The sequence below is a fragment of the Callorhinus ursinus genome, unplaced genomic scaffold, assembly GCF_003265705.2.
Source record: "Callorhinus ursinus isolate GAN/ISIS: 27379988/994484 unplaced genomic scaffold, GSC_fseal_2.0 scaffold19, whole genome shotgun sequence".
NCBI lineage: Eukaryota > Metazoa > Chordata > Mammalia > Carnivora > Otariidae > Callorhinus > Callorhinus ursinus.
In genome coordinates, this window is record NW_027397081.1 from 21,928,615 (window position 1) to 21,948,145 (window position 19,531).

The following is a 19,531-nucleotide window of genomic DNA, read 5'->3' on the forward strand; positions in this document are numbered from 1 at the left end:
TGTAATGTGTGAGTGTGAGCGTGAGTGTGYGTGAATGTGTGTATGATATGTAATGTGGTGTGTGTGGTGTGCGAGTGTGTGTATGATATGTAATGTGGTGTGTGTGGTGTGTGTGTATGATATGTAATGTGGTGTGTGTGGTGTGTGTGTATGAGTGTGTGTGTGAGAGAGAGMGCGCGCRCACRCACACAGCTCAGAGGACTGCAAGGAACTCAAGGGGGCCAGTGGCTCTCTCCTCCTGCCTGTCCTTCTGTCTTCCTCCTCCTTCCTCTCTCCCTGTTCCTCTCCTCTCTCTTCCCCACCAGGGAGGTGGGTGCCATCAGGAGTCGTGGGCCACCTGCAGTGCTGGAAGACCAGGCCTGGCAGCGCCCGTTGGGAGTATAGTGAGAGGTAGAGCCCCTCCGGGCGCTGGGACTCCGGATGCTCAGGGGAAATGCTCTTCTCTGACATTCCTGCCTGAGGTCTTTACCACATGCTCCGTAGAATCAACTCCAAACCAAGTAGGTGGGTTTAGCCCCCATCCTAGGTGCCCCGCAGTCCCACTCTGCCCCCCAGAGAGGGCATGTGAGCAGGTCCAGGGCACACTGTGAAAGGCAGGCCAGGGGCAAATGCCAGGCACAGGTTTGGGATGGGGACCGGGGAGCAGCCCAGAGGCCTGGGCAGAGACCTGGAGCCACACAAGGGGGAGACGAAGGGGCGACAAGACAAGCTGGTGTCTTCCCGTCTTCCTGGGGAAGCCTGAGATGGGACAGGAGATTGTCTCCAGCAGGCCTCCCCGCCAGCCCTCACCTCCTGCTCCCTGCCTGACCTCGTGGCTCACATCAAAGTGGGGACCTCTTCCCCTTGCTCTCCTCCCTGAATGGGTCCAGGCCATCCGGCCCGGGTCCTGGGAGCTGCTGATGGACGGGCGGTAATCACTCCCAGAGCGCTGAAGGAAGGCTCGGTGCACACAGCCTCCGCAGTCAGAGCTGGCCTTTGCCGGCTCTCTGTACAGGGAGGCTGCCGTCCCCCCATCCTGCTGCCCGCCCCCCACCCTTGCAGCTCTCCCTGGACAGTCTGTGCGAGGAAAAGGGGGTGCACAGTCGGCTCTGACGCCGGGGTTCACAGGCCCACTGATGCAGGCGGAAGGCACAGGCAGGGCGAGGGGCCTGGGGACTCCTAAGTCGGGGTCAGGAAGGCAGTGGAGGAAGAAGGGGTGAGGCCTGCTCTGGAGGAGCTTATCACCCAGGAGGAACAGAGGAGGGAAGAGCAGCAACAAAAGTCACTCATATGGTGATGCACCTAAAGCTCATTATTGTAACAGAGGCTGCCAAGAACTTACCTTTCTCTTCCTCTCCTATTTATCAAATAATATTTCATCAGCCTGTTTTTATTGGTCAGAATCATACATAAGTATCAATCAATGCTTCTGATCAACAAAGAGATTGCAACTGTTTACTACATTGAGCCAGAATAAAATCAGCCAAGACCTAAGAACTGAGCTAAGAACTTAGCTAAGCCGCGCAACCACGGGCTGGGTACATGCATATTTCCAGCAGGTGTTTTGGTAGTTGAGAACAGCTTGACTATATGTTGTGCATTTCTGTAATGAACTTGTAGTGCTTTTATAACTGAGTGCTTATGAGTCAAATTCTATTTCAAATTCACCAGGGGAGCCCAAACCATGGTCTCCCTCTACTTACCTCTCTCCACCAGAGAACAGAAAACTCCAGATTTTCTACTTAAAAAAAAGTAGGGGGGGGCGCCTGGGTGGCTCAGTTCGTTAAGCGACTGCCTTCGGCTCAGGTCATGATCCCAGGGTCCTGGGATCGAGTCCCGTGTCGGGCTCCCCCTGCTCTGCTTCTCCCTCTGCCTCTGCCTGGCGCTCCCCCTGTTTGTGCTCTCCTCTCTCTCTCTCTCTCTGTCAAATAAATAAAATCTTAAAAAAACCCAAAACATTTAAATAAATAAATAAATAAATAATAAAAAAAGTAGGGGACCGAGATTTACAAAGTTAGGGTAACCAAAGCCAGAGTTATCAGGAGGTTAGAGACAGCAAAAGACTTCGGGAGGTTACTTGATCCTTGATTAAAACCTGTTCTTACTTTTAGAGTAGCTCAGCTGGAGAGGAATAAAATCTGGGAGACTTCTGCCACCTGGTGGCTAAATCAGAAACTGCAGTTATTTCTCCGCTTAACTCAAAATTAATATTGTAATAAAACTAAATCGTATCCTGTGAAATTATCTACATTTGACCCAGCATAACTTCCAAAAATGAAAATTTACCACAACAGTTGCATGGGTGAAAGAATAATCTTTTCAACAAATGGTGCTGAGGCAACTAGCTTCCCCCATGCAGAGTTGGACACCTTTATATCATATTCAAAAATTAATTTAGAATGGATCATAGATCCAAATGCAAGAGCTAGACGAGAAAACTATTAGAAGAAAATATGAGGAAATTTCCATGACTTTGGACTAGAATGTTTTCTTATACATAAAACCAAAAGCACACCCAACAAAAGGAAAAATGAATTGGACTACATTAAAAAAACTTCTGTGATACAGATGATGTAATCAAGAATGTGAAAAGACAACAGAAGGCAAGAAGATATGGTAATATCTCTGATCAGGTATTGGTATCCAGAATATATAAAGAACTCTTAAAACTTAATTTTTAAAAAGGACAAATAACCCAATTTAAAAATGGACAACATGTTTGAATAGATATTTCTTCAAACAAAACATATAAATGGCTAATAAACACACAAAAAGATGCTCGGTATCATTAGCCATCAGCAAAATGCAAATCAAAACCATGGTGATAAAGCTAACATACAGAAACAACCTAAGTGTCTATCAATAGATGAATGGATACAGAAAATGTAGTGTATATAGACAGTGGAATATTACCCAGCCATTAAAAAAGAAAAGACAAAAATCTTGCCATTTGCAACAACATGGACAGATGTTCAGGGTATTATGCTAAGGAAATGAATCAGACAGAGAAAGGCAAACACTGCAAGATCTCACTTATACGTGGACTCTAAAACCAAAAGAGCTCATAGATACAGAGAACAGACTGGCCAGGGTTGGGGGTGGGCAAATAGGTGAAGGGGGCCAAAAGATACCAAACTTCCAGTGATAAAATAAGTAAGGCTTGGGGATGTCATGTACAGCATAGTGACTATCATGAGTAAAACTGTATTGCATATTTGAAAGTTGCTAAGAGAGTAGATCTTGAAAGTTCTCATCACAAAAAAAATTGTAACTATATATGGTGATGGATATAGTGATCATTTTGCAAAATAAACAAAAATTGAATCATTATGTTGTACACCTGAAAATAGTATGTGATATGTCAATTATACTTCAATTTTATTTTTTAAGAATTTATTTATTTGAGAGAAAGAGCACAAGCATGAGCAGCAGCGAACAGCAGAGGGAGGAGAAGCAGGCTTCTCGCTGAGCAGGGAGCCCGATGTGGGGCTCGATCCCAGGACCCTAAGATCATGACCTGAGCCGAAGGCAGATGCTTAACCAACCGAGCCACCCGGGCACCCCTCTATTTCAATTTAAAAAACACACACACAAGAACTCACTTCACATCCATGAGGATGGTTATAATCAGAAAGCCAGGTCACAGCAAGTGTTGGTGAGACGCTGGAACACTCACACATTGTTGCTGGGAATGTAAAATGGTGCAACTCCTTTGCAATACAGACTTGGCAGTTCCACAAGTATTAAGCAGTTACCTATGATCCAGCAACTCCACTAGGTTACGTACATACCTGCTAGGTTGGTACCCAAGAAAAATGAAAACGTACATGAATGTTTCATAATAAACAAAAAGTGAAAAAATCATTAATTGATAAATGGATAGATGAAAATTGGCGTATTTATACCATGGAATATTATTCAATAAATAGAAATGAAGTACTGATGTATGTTATGACATGGATGAGCCCTGAGAACATTATGTTGAGTGGAAGAAGCCAGGCACAAAAGATCCTATATCCCATGATTGATTTATAGGAAGTATCTGAAATAGGCTAATCTATAGAGACAGAAAATAGACTAGTGGTTGACATGGCTGGGTATGAGTGGGAATGGGGAGCAACTGCTAAATGGGCATAAGATTTCTTTTTGTAAGCATGAAAATATTCTAAAATTAGGTTAGATGGTTGTCCAAATCTGTGAATATAAAACCATTGAATTATACACTTTAAATGGATGAATATTATAGTATTTGAACCTGATCTCAAAAAAGATGTTTTTGAATGGCAAACTTAATCTGCTTCAACCTAGTATATTACATGAATTGGACTCTTACAATATGTCAGGGACTATTCTGGGAATTTAATACAAATTCACTTAATCCTTAAAATAATATAGGTATTCTTATTAAACCCATTTTGCAGATGAGTGAACCAAGGCTCAGATAAATAAATTACCCACAGTCATAGCAAATAAACATTAGAGTCAGAATGTGAACCCAAAGCCCATCTGGCTCCAGAGCCTGAGAATGACCCCCACCCAGTGCTATGGCTGCCTCTGGTTGGTAGTCACTTTTGGAGAGCTTACAAGTATAGTGCTTGGGGGTCAGAGACACAAATTTGAAAGCCTTGGTGCCCACTAGAAGATCACAAGATCACAGCCTGGGAGGAGGCAGATATAATTCGAGGAAATGATTAAGATGCTCTGTGGTCAGTGCTCAACAATGAAGACAGACACATGCTCACCGTGCTTCAGGAACACCCAGGTAATGACCATCCATCCTCTGTTCCTCCCTCTGTGCATGCATGAAAGTATAACAGCACTTACTTGGGACTGGGAGGGCTACCCCGAAACCTGTTCCTTCCCTATTTATTGCCAACTCACCTCATCTAATCCGCTGTTCAGAGAGACTTCCTGGGAGTCGTCTTTGATTCAACCTCTATGCCACATTCAATCAGTTCTACCCATTGGACTTCTGAGCCGCATTTTAAATGTCTAGTCCACTCATCTCCAAACCTGTCCCAGCTCATCTGGACCATTACATGGGTCCCTCACAAGTCTCCTTACTCGTATGTTAATCTCCCCACAAAACATTCTGCACACAGCCTTGAGGAGTCCCAGGGAGTAAACTGGAAACAGGCAAAGAGCCCACCAGGTGTGAGAATGGGAATTAGTAGGTGGCGGGGGGGGAGGGGGGAGTACTTAAGAGGTGACATGAACAGCATGGGGCTTCTGTCGACACATCTAGGGTGGGGCGTTTGTGTGTTATCGACAGACTGGTGGGGGCTAGAAGGCCTGGGTTACCTGCGCGTGCAGGCTGTGTCTGGGGACAGGTCACTGACTGCATTTACACAGTGAGCGAAAAAGCCCACGGAAGAAGAGCTTCCCCCTACTGTGTGGTGGTCAGCCCTGACAAGCCATCCTCACCGCTGTGGACTGTAGCAGATAGGAGTAGGGTGCGGGGGAGGAGGTGAACGGAAACATCTCAAGGCCGCTTGCCTTAAGGCCCCGAAGGCCCCAGGGGACAGGGGCATCTGGGTAGACAGCCAGCAAGGCTGTCACTCACTGGGAGACAAAAAGGTGAAGGGATCCGAAGGGAGCTGGGGGTGGAGAGAGGAAACCAAATGTTGCGAGGCATTTGCCTGGCCCCTGTCCCTGGTCTCCGGGAGGAAGTCTCTAAATCCAGTTTCCCAAGTGATAGGAGTGGCTTTGTTACTCCTGATGGGTCCCCGATAGTGGGTAGGAACAAGGGACTCCGTGGCCTTGAGAGTAGTTTCAGGATGGGGCTGGCCTTGCCACCTCGGAGGTTGGGGTTTTGAGACGGAGAGAGGAACGAGACTGAGTTCAATTATCTGGCCAGTGAGCCAATCAATCACGCTGAAGGGATGAATCCCAATAAAAAGGCAACACGGAAGCCTGCGTTCCTGGTTGGTAGCACACACCCAAGTGCGAAGAGTCTGCTGTATCCTGACTCTTCAGGGAGGGGACATGGCAGCTTTAAGTCTGGGACCTTCCGAGACCTCGCCCTCTCTTCCTTTTGCCTGGTCCTGATTTCTGTCCTTTTATTGCTATTAATAAAACGGTAAGTACAGCACTTTCCTGAGTTCTGGGAGTCATTCCAGTGAATTACCGAGCCTGGGGGGAGAGCAGGAACCCCTGAATTTGTACTCAGCAATGGGGTTCAGGAAATGCTACTCCAAAATACGGTGCCTTGGCATGCTGAATATTTTAAGTTGAAGAAGCCTGAGGACGTGGCAGAAACAGGAAGGTCACTTGGACCTCTTTGCCCCTCATCCTTTCACCCTGAAACGAATCACACCCTCCCTGGAGAGGTGCCCTCTCTCGACCCAAGGAAAAGAGATTCCCCTTGTGCAAAGACAGTGAGATGCCAAGAAGAATCCTAACAAACAGGCTTTGCTGTTTCCCTCACTGTACAATTCATTACCTCACACGCCTTACCTACCATATTCCATGAGTGTCCGCTCCTCATCACATCCACCATAAAAATACACAAGTCTGGGGCACCTGGGTGGCTCAGTGGGTTAAGCATCCGACTCTTGATCTCAGTTCAGGTATTGACCTCAAGGTCATCAGTTCAAGCCCCGCACTGCACTCCATGCTGGCCATGGAGCCTACTTAAAAAAAAACAAAAAAAACAAACCACAAGTCTGTTTTGGGGGGGTCTTCTGAAGACCCTCCCATGCCACATAAAACTTGTATCACATAAATTTCTATGTTTATCTCCTGTTATTCTATCAGTTTAATTTTTAGACCCAGTCAAGGGCCTAAGAGGGTTTGAAAGGGGACTTCAGCCTCCCCCATGTTGACCTGCCTGCACTTCTTGATTCTTTCCAGCTTCTCTCTTAAACTCAGACAAAACGACCCTGCGGGCAAAGCATCCTGTGATGGGAACCGAGACTACCCCCTCAAGCAGTAACAACTGTCCTGACACCAGTGAGACCCCACGTGATTGCCCCCAAGACAATGAACGACCTGACCTTCACTGCCCACCTGCACGTACCCACCGACCTTTGTCCCACATTTTCCTGATATAAACCTGAAGTATTTTCGGCACTTCAGAGGCAGTCTTTTGTGACATGAGTCCGCTGTCTTCCCGGGGCTGGCCTCACTGAAATGAATTTGTTTCTTGTTTCCCCACCGTTCCTCTCTGCCTTTGGACTGAACCTGGTCTGTTTGGGCCCCTTGGAGCCAGATGCTCCTGTACCCCTTGAACCCCAGTTCCAGGTTGAGGAAAACATTCCTTAGACTGGTCAGAAGGGTGGGGGGGGGTTGTCTGGGAACCCCTGAGCTTGCAGCTTGTGTCTGCAGAGGAGTCTTGTGGCACACTGTGCCCTTAACTTGTGAAGTCTGGCCTGACCCTGGGTCATCAGTGTTGGAATTTAACATTGCACCAAATAGCACTTTCCACCCCACTGGGGAAAAGGAGGTTGCATCCCGACATGGCATGCTTTGTAAGCCCCGATATAAGGCTGTGTCTTTGTATATCCTACCAGGCCCTCTGGCTAACAGCAACCCGGAAGCCCGGAGAGCCAAGGGCAGCAGATTGAGAAAACGTAAAGGTATGTTCTGCGGTGTCCCTGTCCTAGTTAGAACCACCCTGCCCTGCTCTGATCTTAGGGACCGGGGGATGGTCTCAACCCTCCCCTCTGTGTTTGGTTTCTGGTGGGAACGACCCTATCCTAGTTAAAGGGTGGGGAGTGAAGCTGGTGCTCAGAAAGAGGTGGTAGGGGTACAGAGGAAACCATGTCTTCAGAGGAGGGGTTCTAGAGGGAAACGACAGATTTGGTGACCACCTGGGTTTGGGGACAGCTGTGTTTTACACATTTAGTGAGCAATACACTTGGCACTTCCACGTAAATACAGCTGATCCACCAACAACGGGTTTGAACTGCACAGGTCACTTACGCATGGATTTTCTTTGATAAACAGAGCATAGAACCGTAAATGTATTCTCTCTGCCTTATGATTTTTTAAACAACATTTTCTTTTCTCTAGCTGAGTAAGAATACAGCATATAATACACAGAACATACAAAATACATGTTAATCAACTGTTCATGTCATTGGTATCGCTTCCGGTCGACAGCAGGCTATTAGTAGGTAATTTTGGGAGAGTCAAAAGTTATATGTGGATTTTTGACTGTGCATGGGGGTCAGTGTCCCCAATCCCCTCAACGCTGTTCAGGGCTCAACTGTATCTGGGTTTCTTGATTCTCTGAAAAAAAATGAGAAAACCTGTTCCCACAGAGCAATGCCCAGCTGGAGCTAACAATTGCCCTCTCTGGACAGTGTGTGTGCTCCCCACCAGGGCCTCACAGCCGGCCTGCCATTACATCTGCTTTTCTCGCTTATCCAACACCCCTTTGCAGGCTCCACTAACTACTGCAGCTGGAGAGAATCCTGCGTTCTAGGGCTGCGGTCTATAAAACCCCAGACAAAACAAGTGGAGCAGAGAGGATCTGCTAATAGATTCTGAACATCCATGAAGACAGTGGCTAACTACTTCTGAATTTCTCTAGTAGTCAGATCACCATCATGTGCTCTTTCCAACCACAGGAACCTTCCTGACAGATCAAGGGCTTTATTGTTGGATGTAAACAGTTTCTGAGCACAGGTTCTGTGCTGGAGTTTCTCCTTTTCCAATTATGGACCCAGTCTGCCTGGTCCTGGGCTCTTCCCTCTGGGCAAGGAGACTCGGAGGCAGGGAGACGTCCCACAGGCTTTCCCAGAATGTGGCCAAAGTCTCAGTAAATAGAATTTAGTGTCCAGTAAAAGCCCGCAAGCAGCTGGGTTTCTTCCACTTCTCACACCTGGCTCTTCTGGAGTCTGTCCCAAGTGAGAAGTTAGTAGAGTCCCTTAAACAAAGTGAAGGATTCAGGGGCCAATTTGCCCAGGGGTCTTCACTGTGCTCTCACACGTCCGGCTTCGTCGTCCCCATTTTGGTCCTGACTTGGCATCTGTAAGTCCAGGCGTCTCAGGGAGCATACAAAGTAGCGAGGAGGCTTGCAGACCAAGTCGAGTTCCTCCTTCCTGGACCCCAGGGCTGGCAGGATCAGCTGGTGGGCGTGCAGGTGAAGGGGGATGTGGCGGGCCTTCGCCTGGTGCAGCCCCAGCTTCTTCAGGGTACCAAGAGACAGCTTCTGTACAAAGACAAGACAGCTTCTTGAGAGCCAGGCCAAGAGCTCGTCCTTGAGCAGTACGCTGGGTCAGAAGTCTTCCACTTAAAGAAACCACCACTAACTGCCCTGGAAGGCACAGCGGTGGACAGCCTGCTTCAGACACGTTCCCAGGAAGGGTTCGGAACCCAGGTGAGAGAAAAACCACCACACCTGGGAAGCTCTTATCAGCCAGTTCTCTGGCCTGCCTAGAGAATGGGCTGTAACATCAAGAGATAAGTGTCCACCATAGATCTTCAGCAATAGTAGGAAAGGCTGCCTTTCCTACTATAAGCCTTCAGAAAGTCTCCCCCCGCCTGCCCACAGCCTCCTAACAAAATCTGAGATGAACAAATGAAGCAGAAGGGTTTTGCTAACAGATCCTGCAGCTCCGTAAGAATAGTAGCTATTTCTCTCTAAGCTAGGTAACTAGTATATATAACTAACATAGTCTGAAGTTCACCATGTCTGAAGACAATACATCCTTGTGGTGACTCACTTCGGACTTTAACAAGGGGAAAGCATAAGCTCCCCCACTCCCCACTTAGCTGTTGCACATTGGGTCAAACCAGTATCACCTGGGGGGCCAGCTTAGTCCAGTCTGAGTACTTGTGATCACCAAGGATTGGGCAATCCAGTCCAAAAGACAGATGAACTCGAAGCTGATGTTTTATTCCTTTACCAAAAAAAAAAAAAAGAGAGAGAGAGAGACAAAAAACTTGAGTAGCTACAGAAACCATAGTGTGGGTTACATCTGCTTCTAACCATATTAAATTGAAGCACGATAAGACTGGCAAAGCCCCACCTATAATACGGTTTAAAGAATAACAGAGCAAACTGTAAGCTACTAGGAAAGAAACATTATACACGCTATTAAGCCTCTAAGTTCCCCTCCCCGTCACAGTTCCTTTTCCACCACAGATAACCATTATCATCAACTTGGTATCTCTCCCTGCTTTGCTTTTGTTTTGTTTTTGAGAGAGAGAGAGCACCTGTGCAAGAGAAGGGGGTGGGGGCAGAGGGAGAGGGAAAGAGAGAATCTCAATCTCATGACCCTGAGCTCATGACCTGAGTCAAAATCAAGAGTCCGATGCTTAACTGACGGAGCCACCCGGGTGCCCCCTGTTTTTTTAGATAATGTTATATAATGCTAAATAGTAGTGCTTTGCACATTTTTGCACTGTAGCAAAATATTCATAACATAAAATTTACCATCTTAAGCTTTTTTAAAGATTTTTTTTGAAATAGAGCGAGAGCAAGAGAGAGAGCATGAGCAGGGGGAAGGGGAGAGGGAGAAGCAGACTCCTCACTAAGCAGGCAGCCTGACACGGGACTCAATCCCAGGACCCCGGGATCATGACCCAAGCCGAAGGTGGACGCTTAACTGATTGAGCCACCCAGGCGCCCCTCATCTTAGCCAATTTTAAGTGTGTAGTTGTGTGGCGTTACGTACCTTCACATGTACAACCATCACCACCGCCCATCTCCAGAACTTTTTCATCCTCCCATACTGAAACTCTGACCCAATTAAACATTCCTTCCCACTTCCTCCAGCCCCTGGTAACCACTATTCTACTTTGTCTCTGAATTTGAGTACTCTAGGTGTCTCATAAATGGAATCATGCAACATTCGTCCTGTGTTGGTTTCTTTCACTTAGCATAAAGTCCACCCACATTGTGGAACATGTCAGAATTTTCTTCCTTTTCAAGACATATTCCGTCGTATGTCCACACATTTTGTTTATCCATTCATCTGGCGATGGACATCTGGGTTGGCTTCACCTTTTCGCTACTGCGAATAATGCTGCTATGAACACTGGTGTACACATTATCTTTTCAAACCCCTGCTTTCAATTCTTTTGGGTAATACCCACGAGAATTGCTAGATTATATGGTAATTCTATGCTTCATTTTTTTGAGGAACTGCTTTGCAAATTTTTAAATAAATGTAAGCAAACTATTTATATCTTTCTACTGCCTACTATTTTTAGTCATCCCCGTTGGAGCTCCCAGCCTCGGGTTAGCACCAGAAGCACACTCTCAAACACATGAGCTACAATCCCAGCCCTCTCACCAAACCAGCTGCTCAGAAGAAGGGCAGGACCCAGCACAAGGCCCTGGATGAAGCTCAGTGGCCCTGGGCTTTTGCCATCCCACTGCAGAAAGGTGGCCTCTCACCGGTAACTGGCTGGAGCTCCACGAGGGCGGAGGACAGTGTGCTGCTGAGCACCTGGTACTGAGTCACAGCCATATGTGCGTTCCGGTTGCTCCGTGCTCTCACTATCTTCCCATCCTCCATGCGGTAGCCTGGGGACAGCGCCATCTAACGCCAAAGAAGTCAAGATATGGTCACAAAGGAAGAGCAGAAAACCCAACCCCCTGGGGATGACAGCTCACCCACCTTGTAGTGCTGCTGCTGACCCTGCACCTCCTTCTCGATGATAGGGATATCCACGACTCCTGCTGGGGGCACTGGGACGTGCACAGTGACGGCCCTGGGCATGATACACAGACCCTGGCTTAAGCCATGAGGGAGGGGGGAGCTCCTCGGATTTGTCTGCTCAGAGGCTGTAACACTGGACCTTCTGCACTGCTGTGGTCAGTTCTAAAGACTGGAGCATCCCAAGTGATCTCTTGTCACAGCATTTAGCCGGAGAGCTCGATACTAATATCTTTTTTTACTGCTAATGTATACTAATTACAGAATATTTGGGAAAACACAGAAAAACAAAAAAATTGTATTTATAACATGGTCTTTCCTTCCAGCCCTTAAAAATGAATATGTATAGTTTTTTTTTTAATTTTTTAAAAAAAGATTTATTTATCTGAGAGAGAGAAAGAGAGAGTGAGAGCAGGTGGAGGGGCAGAGGGAGAGGGAAAGAGAAACCCAAGCTGACTCTGCACTGAGTGTGGGTCTCAATCTCACAACCCTGACATCACGACCTGGGGTGAAGCCAAGAGTAGGACGTTTATTCAACTGAGCCACCCGGGCACCGCAAAAATGAGTATGTATAGTTTAAAATAAAATTAGGGTAATATGGCTTTATATCCTGTTTTTTATTTTTAAAGATTTTATTTATTCATTTGACACAGAGAAAGAGAGCAAGCACAAGCAGGGGGAGTGGCAGGCAGAGAGAGAGGGAGAAGCAGGCCCCTGCTGAGCAGAGAGGCCGATGCGGGACTCGATCCCAGGACCTTGGGCTCATGACCTGAGCCAAAGGCAAATGGTTAACCCACTGAGCCACCCAGGCGCCCTGCATCCTGTTTTTTAAAAGATGGTTAAATCCTGACTGCATATGAAATGAATGAACAAGTAAATGAATGAATGGAATGAAAAATTCACAGGACCGTACCTGCCTGATTTGCCAGGTAGACAAATAGGGGGGAACTGTGCTCAAAGTCACAGAAACAACCACCACAACTCAATAAACATTCCAGACCACTTTTGTTGGAGGTCTCCTCTCATCATGTCTGAGACAGGTAGAAGATCCTTTAATCTGTCCTTACGCTTATGCCTCTTCTAGGTCAATCACAAAGGAGTCCTCCTGGGTGGCCTATCATAGAATCGCTGACCGAGGGGTCAAAAGCCCATTCATATAACAATTCACAGCCTGGACACCTCACTTCAGGTTGGTAGCTGTTTGGGCTGCCATCTGATATATTTTCTCATACTTAAATTGAGTTTTAACTGCTAGCTCACTCTTCCTAATGGGATAACACTACTGCTCCATGAATAGAAACAGGCATTGATTTAAGTAGCTACTAGTTCTGTACAAATGAACAAGACAAAAATCCCCACCCTCAAGGAATTCAAAGTGTAGTAAGAAGATTCAAACAAAGAACTATAACAAGTCACTACCACAGTAAGTCAGCAAATGCTAATCAGTTGCCTCCTATGTTCTACTTCGAACTTCTACTTCCTACACCTGGTATTTAAGGCCATCATTAACTAGGTTCCAGTCTACCTTTCCAGCATTATCTGTCACCATTCCCCCCTCCAAACTAGACTGTGTGCTTTATTCCTTTGTGAATGCCATTCCCACAATCTATAACACAGTTCTCCATCTTGTCTATCAAATCCTATTCATTCAACACACAATTAATGGATTTCAGTTCCTCCATGAAGCCTGATACTGAGAATGGTTACCAAGTCTAAACTTTCATAAACAATTTTCACAAATAATATAACACTTTTTAAAAAAGATTTATTTATTCTAGGGGCGCCTGGGTGGCTCAGTCAGTTAAGCGTCTGCCTTCAGCTCCGGTCATGATCCTGGGGTCCTGGGATCGAGTCCCCCTGCATCAGGCTCCTTGCTCAGCAGGGAGTCTGCTTCTCCCTCTCCCTCTGTGCTCTCTCTCAAGTAAATAAATAAGATCTTAAAAAAAAAAAGGGGAGTCTTTTTAAATCTTTTTTTAAAAAAAGATTTAGTCTAGAGAGAGAGCATGAAAGAGAGAGAGAATGTGCACATGAGCAAGCAGGAGGAGGGGCAGAGGGAGAGAGAGAAAGAATCCTGGAGCTCAACGTGGGCCTTGATCTCATAACCTTGATCTCATAATGAGATCATGACCTGAGGCAAAATCAAGAGTCAGCTGCTCAACTGACTGAGCCACTCAGGCACCCCAACACTTTCTGACAGACTTGTATTTGGATTACTAGGATACATAATAATAGTCTCAATTTTCAGTCTTTCAGCTCTTACTATGAGCTAGGTACCATGTTAAAACAATTCATATGCATTGTCTCATTTAACTCCCTCCTCAACTCCATTATTCTCATTTTTCCTATGAAGACAAAGCTTAGAGAAGTTTAATAACGTGCCTAAGGACCTGCACTGGTAAACAGCACAGCTGACAGCTGAACACGGATCTTGTTGAGCTCTTAGTTACTATGCTAAACTTCTTCCATTATCTGTAATCTCTTATTACGGTGGTTCTTATATTTGATTCCACAGCAGAGTCATTTGTGGAGCTTTTAAGAAATATGGATGCCCACACCCATCAGGCTTATGAATCAGGACCTCTGTGGGGGGGTCTCGGCACAGAAATTTTTTTAAAGCCTCCCAAGATCACAAAGTAGCTGCAAAATCTATAATACAAAAAGGACTAACATCAAAAAGATAAAAAGAGTACTTACAAATCAAACAGAAAATAATAAATAGCCCAACAGAAACCGGGCAAAAGAAATAAACAGTTTATTCACAGAAAGAGAAACTCAGGGGCGCCTGGGTGGCTCAGTCGTTAAGCGTCTACCTTCGGCTCAGGTCATGATCTCAGGACTGGAATCGAGCCCCGCATCGGGCTCCCTGCTCCGCGGGGAGCCTGCTTCTCCCTCTCCCACTCCCCTGCTCGTGTTCCCTCCCTCGCTGTGTCTCTCTCTGTCAAATAAATAAATAAAATCTTTAAAAACAACAAAAAAAGAGAAACTCAAAAAACATGAAAGGGAAACAAAAAACATGAGAAGCCAATAAACATGCAAATAACATCACTAGTACACAGGGAAAAACATTTTTTTTTGTCATCATAGTGGCAAACCCAAAAAATGTGTTGGTCAGCTATAAGGGGAGGCAGGTCCTCACTACTCTAGTGGGAGAAAACCTGGCCTACCTAATAGTAGTAACTATCCAAATATGAAATGTGTGAGGGGAGCCTGGGTGGCTCAGTTGGTTAAGTGTCTGGCTCTCGATTTCAGCTCAGGTCATGATCTGGGGGTCCTGGGATGGAGCCCCATGTCAGGCTCCACACTCAGCTGGGATTCTGCTGGAGATTCTCTCTCCCTTTCCATCTCCCACTGCCCCTTCCCTGGCTCATGCTCGCACTCACTCACTCTTTCTCTCAAATAAATAAATCTTAAAAACAAAACAAAACAAAACAAAATAAAAACCCACCATCACCACCAACAAAAAAACAAATATTAAATGTGTGTACCCTTCAACTTAGCAGATTCCTATTTTTAGGAATCTGTCTTAAAGATATAATCACCTATTCTTTGCAATAGACTCTGAAAAATGGGAAGTTAACTAAATATCCCAATAAGGAAGTTATGATATACCATACAACAGAATACTATTAAGCTCTAAACGTACATGTAAAATGCTCTCCAAGATATATTGTCCAAGTGAAAAAAAGCAGGATGCAAAGCACTGCAAAATACACTGCCATATAATAATTCACTTACACATGCTTTGTATGACCCTGGAAATTTACACAAGACGGTAGAATAGTGATTGCCTCTGGGGAAGAAAACTGAGTAGATGGGGGACAGGAGTAGGTTTGTTTTGTTAGTGTATCTTTCTTCTATTAAAAAAATGGAGGTAAACCTATATGCACTAACATGAAAAGATCTCTAAGACACAGTTAAGTGGTAAAAGAAAGTACAGTGTTGGAGCACCTGGGGGGCTCAGTCGGTTAAGCATCTGCCTTCAGTTCAGGTCATGATCCAGGGGTCCTGGGATGGAGCCCCACATTGGGCTCTCTGATCAGCAGGGAGCTTGCTTCTCCCTCTCCCTCTGCCTGCTGCTCCCCCTGCTTGTGCTCTCTAATAAAATCCTTTTAAAAAAAGTACAGTGTACATGGTACAATGTAATACACACACGCCCAGTATTTATCAGACATGTTCATAAATACATTGAGTAAGGACCAGAGGAATAAAAACCAAACTATCCCAAGGGAAGGGACTAGAATGACAGAGTGGGTAGATTCTCCAAGAGTTTTTTGCTTTATCTTTGTTGTTTGACTATTTTACCACAGGAATGAAATCATGTACTACTTGTATAATTAGTTTTCAATAATTTTTATGTACAACCACAATTAGGAGCCACTATTCTATCAGATTCCAATATTCTAAGCACTTAAATCTGTTTCCTATATTTTTCATATGCTCACATGTCCTAGCACAGTGCCTTCTCCTAATAGGAGGTCCTTCCGTACAAATGGACGAATAGATAAAAGGATGCCTTCATTTATACCAATTCTACCACTAGCGATGGGCTTCATACCAGTACTTCTTTGCCACCTGACGGGTTCTAAACAACTCTTGGACTTGATGTGCCACTTCCTTCTCCCAGGCCAACACCATTACACCTGTAGTTTCCTTGTCCAGCCGGTGGCACAGATGCAAGGACTCTGCCTTGTGGCCATGAAGGATCTTTGCCAGGATAGGCAATACATCACTGATGCAGAGCTGGACCCCAGGGCCACCTAAAAAGGGAAGAGCCAGAGGTTTTAGTGGCCAGTAAAAGATCCCACCAAAGAACCCTACCTGGGAAGAAAGTCAATGTTTTCAAGAGCTTTATTACTGAAATGTGGTCCAGAAACTAGCAACATCAGTATGCTCAGGGAGCTTGCTGGAAAGGAATCTCAGGCTCCCAGCCCAGATTATTAAATCAAAATCTGCATTTTAACAAGATGCCCAAGGGACTCACATGCCTATTAAAAGTTTAAGAAGCACTGTCCTAGAGCACGTGGCTTTCTCCTCAGACATATATATACACTTATTAATCTACCTGAATACTCACAATAAAATCAGCAATCAAAATGAGGTCTGGTATTTCACTATATAAACAAAGGCTTGAGAATTTGCCAAGTAAGCTCGAGTGATAAATTCAAGACTGTGAGGCTCTCCTGAGGCATTACAGAAGAGCTAAGAAGATGGACTTTAGGTGAGATGCTCCTCAGTTCTATTCTAAGCCTAACTAGCCATTGGCCCTGAACAGATGATTTAATCTTTCCAATTTACAGTTTTCTCATCTATAAAATGTAAATATCTAGATAATAACTGTTTCATGGGGAATGGGAAGAAAAAGATCAAGAGAGAAAAGGAAAATACACAGAACACTTGGCAATGTCTGACTTAATTCCTTGTCTTTATGCTTTTCTCCATATCTCCCCAAAAAGCATTCTCCTAGCTCAACTATGCCTTTTCCCCCAGTAAATCCCCTTCCCAAATGCATTTTTTTCTATCAATCTTTCCTGTCTCACTTGAGCTGTCTTAGACAACTACATTTAACATTTATTCAGAAACATTTCAGTGTCCATTAAGTTCTGGGCGTCCTGGGGTTTTGTTAGGTATACTCTGTGCATGCGCACACATACACACATATATTTTCTTTTATTCTTTTTTAAGTTCGTATCACAAATACATAATTTCTTACATAGTTTTTGGCATCCAAATTTTATAACATGAGTATCTTCTATATTTTATAATTTCTAAGAACTCTTTAAAGGAAATTATCTTCTATACAGGTTTATATGTGGGTTTGTTTGTTCAAAGATTTTATCTGAGAGAGAGAGAGAGCATGAGCAGAGGGAGGGGCAGAGGCAGGGGGAGAAGCAGGCTCCCCACTGAGCAGGGAGTCTGACAACGGGGCTCGATCCTAGAACCCCAGGATTGTGACCTGAACTAAAGACAGATGCTTAACTGACTGAGCCACCCAGGCACCCCTAGGTTTATATGTGTTTGTGTGTGTGTATGTGGATCCTGCATATGTTTTCAGTAGTGGAGGCCTCTCTACAGGGCAGTTTAATTTTTGCTTTGGCTGGAACTCCATTTTTTTTTTTTTATCAGTTTTCACATTGGTTTCTGTGACTGGAGTTTCTGCATGTTTAGGTGGTCCTTATTTGATCCTTGCCCATGCATAGTATAAGATCTGATTTTTCTCAGGTTATTCTGTCTCCACTCAAGGCTTGAGGTGGTTGATTTATGCTCCAGTTTTGGGCTTGTGGGTTGAGATTTTCTGATCTTTGTTCAATGAAGATGGACTATTTTCCTTGGTCTGGACTTAACTGATGAAATTGTACTCTGGATCATGTGAACAAAAATGTGCAATAAATCACCATGGTTAAAAAAAGAGACGTGAAGCAAATTCAGAGCCATTATATGGAAATACCATTACTTATAGAAGGTAATAAACTACCAGAACACATTATCCACAAGAGATTTATAGACCGAAAAATCGAGTATTTATGAAAATTAGTGACAGTGGGAAAATTGTGAATAAAGGCAAAAATATAGTGGTGTCATTGTTGGAAGGGGAGATGGTCGGAAACTTAATATATTAAGTCCTATATATTTTTTCTTATAGGTCATTTCTTCTTTCCCAGGGTTGTTTTTTTTTTTGGAAGATTTTATTTATTTATGAGAGAGAGAGAGATATCAGGGGCAGGGGGGAGGGGCAGAGGGAGAGGGAGACGCAGACTCCCTGCTGAGCAGGAAGCCTGACACTGGGCTGGCAGATGCTTAACCCACTAAGCCACCCAGGCGCCCCTCTTCTTTCCCAGTTTTGATGTAAAATAATATGAAGACAAGAACCACAGAGCCTTAGTATTGCTCTATAAAAATTCCCGTGGAGGTCTGGACACAGTGAATTCCATAAATCACTGCTGACCGCCAAATGTTTGGAATGCAGAGACTGTCTTTTATAAAATCTGCGTCTTCAGTAGTGCCTTATACAGGACTACAGTGCCTTATATGGTACTCCATAAAAAATTATTTTGAATACAAGTCTTTGAGGAGCCCCACAAGTAATGTGTCACAGTTATCCCTAATTGCAGTGAAAACAGAAGCAGCACCCCTCCCTCTCCAACGTGGTCCTTACCATGCACTGGGAGACCGTAAGGTTTATTGATGACCACGAGATCCTTGTCTTGGTGCACGATCCCTCGGCTCAGAGCCTTAGCAAGCACGTTGGGGTGGACTCGCTGCAGCTGCTGTGTGAACCGCACTAGTTCTTGCACTCTCCGCTGAACAGGGCTTGTGGGCACCTACGGGGAGAGGAGCAACAGGAAATGACTGGTGAAGACCTTCAGTAAGTCTGGGTGAGAATTTGGGTTGGGAATGACTATCTCTGCATTGGACTCGCGCCTTCCCCGAATAATTTGAGAGCGGCAGTGCATGTCTGTCTTACCTGTCTCCACGCAGTGCTCAGGGTCGAGGCCGGCAGGAGCCAAAGACCCAGCCCGCAGGAAGATGTGGTACCGTCCTGACCTCTTCCCTTCCCTTGCTCCCCATTCTTCCACAGGGTCTCCACATTTACTTAACATCCGTCAGAGGACCCTCCCACCTCACGCCCAGCCGGGGAATCGGTGAACGCACTGCCTCTTGGGAGTTGTGGTCCTTTCGGACTCACCGGCTGCTTCTTCGTCTTTTGTTCCTGTTTCTGGGCTCGGAGCTTCTCCGCTAATCGCTGGGCACTCATGGTCCCAGACGCAGCAGCGACCGAACAAAATGGCTTTGAGATGAGACTAAAGAGACTCCCCAAACGCTGCTTGGAACCTCGGACCCACAGGCCCGGCGCGTTACAGCTGGATGCCGCCATCTTGTCAAAAAAGGAGGGGCGAGTCTAGACCACGTGCGGAAGAGGGGCTAGAGGGAGGAGGGAATGG

At 45.4% G+C, this 19,531-nt stretch overlaps 1 protein-coding gene across 1 annotated transcript; it reads right to left on the bottom strand.

Moving 5' to 3' along the window:
* Window positions 1-7,946: 7,946 nt before the first annotated feature.
* RPUSD4 (RNA pseudouridine synthase D4) lies at window positions 7,947-19,488 on the bottom strand. The gene is made up of 7 exons (XM_025893764.2): window positions 19,276-19,488; window positions 18,745-18,910; window positions 16,147-16,348; window positions 11,553-11,646; window positions 11,330-11,474; window positions 9,730-9,827; window positions 7,947-9,136 (listed from the first exon to the last, which is right to left on the bottom strand). The coding sequence occupies exons 1-7, from the start codon at window positions 19,462-19,464 to the stop codon at window positions 8,897-8,899; spliced, it is 1,134 nt and encodes a 377-aa protein (XP_025749549.1). The 5' UTR covers window positions 19,465-19,488; the 3' UTR covers window positions 7,947-8,896.
* Window positions 19,489-19,531: the final 43 nt, after the last annotated feature.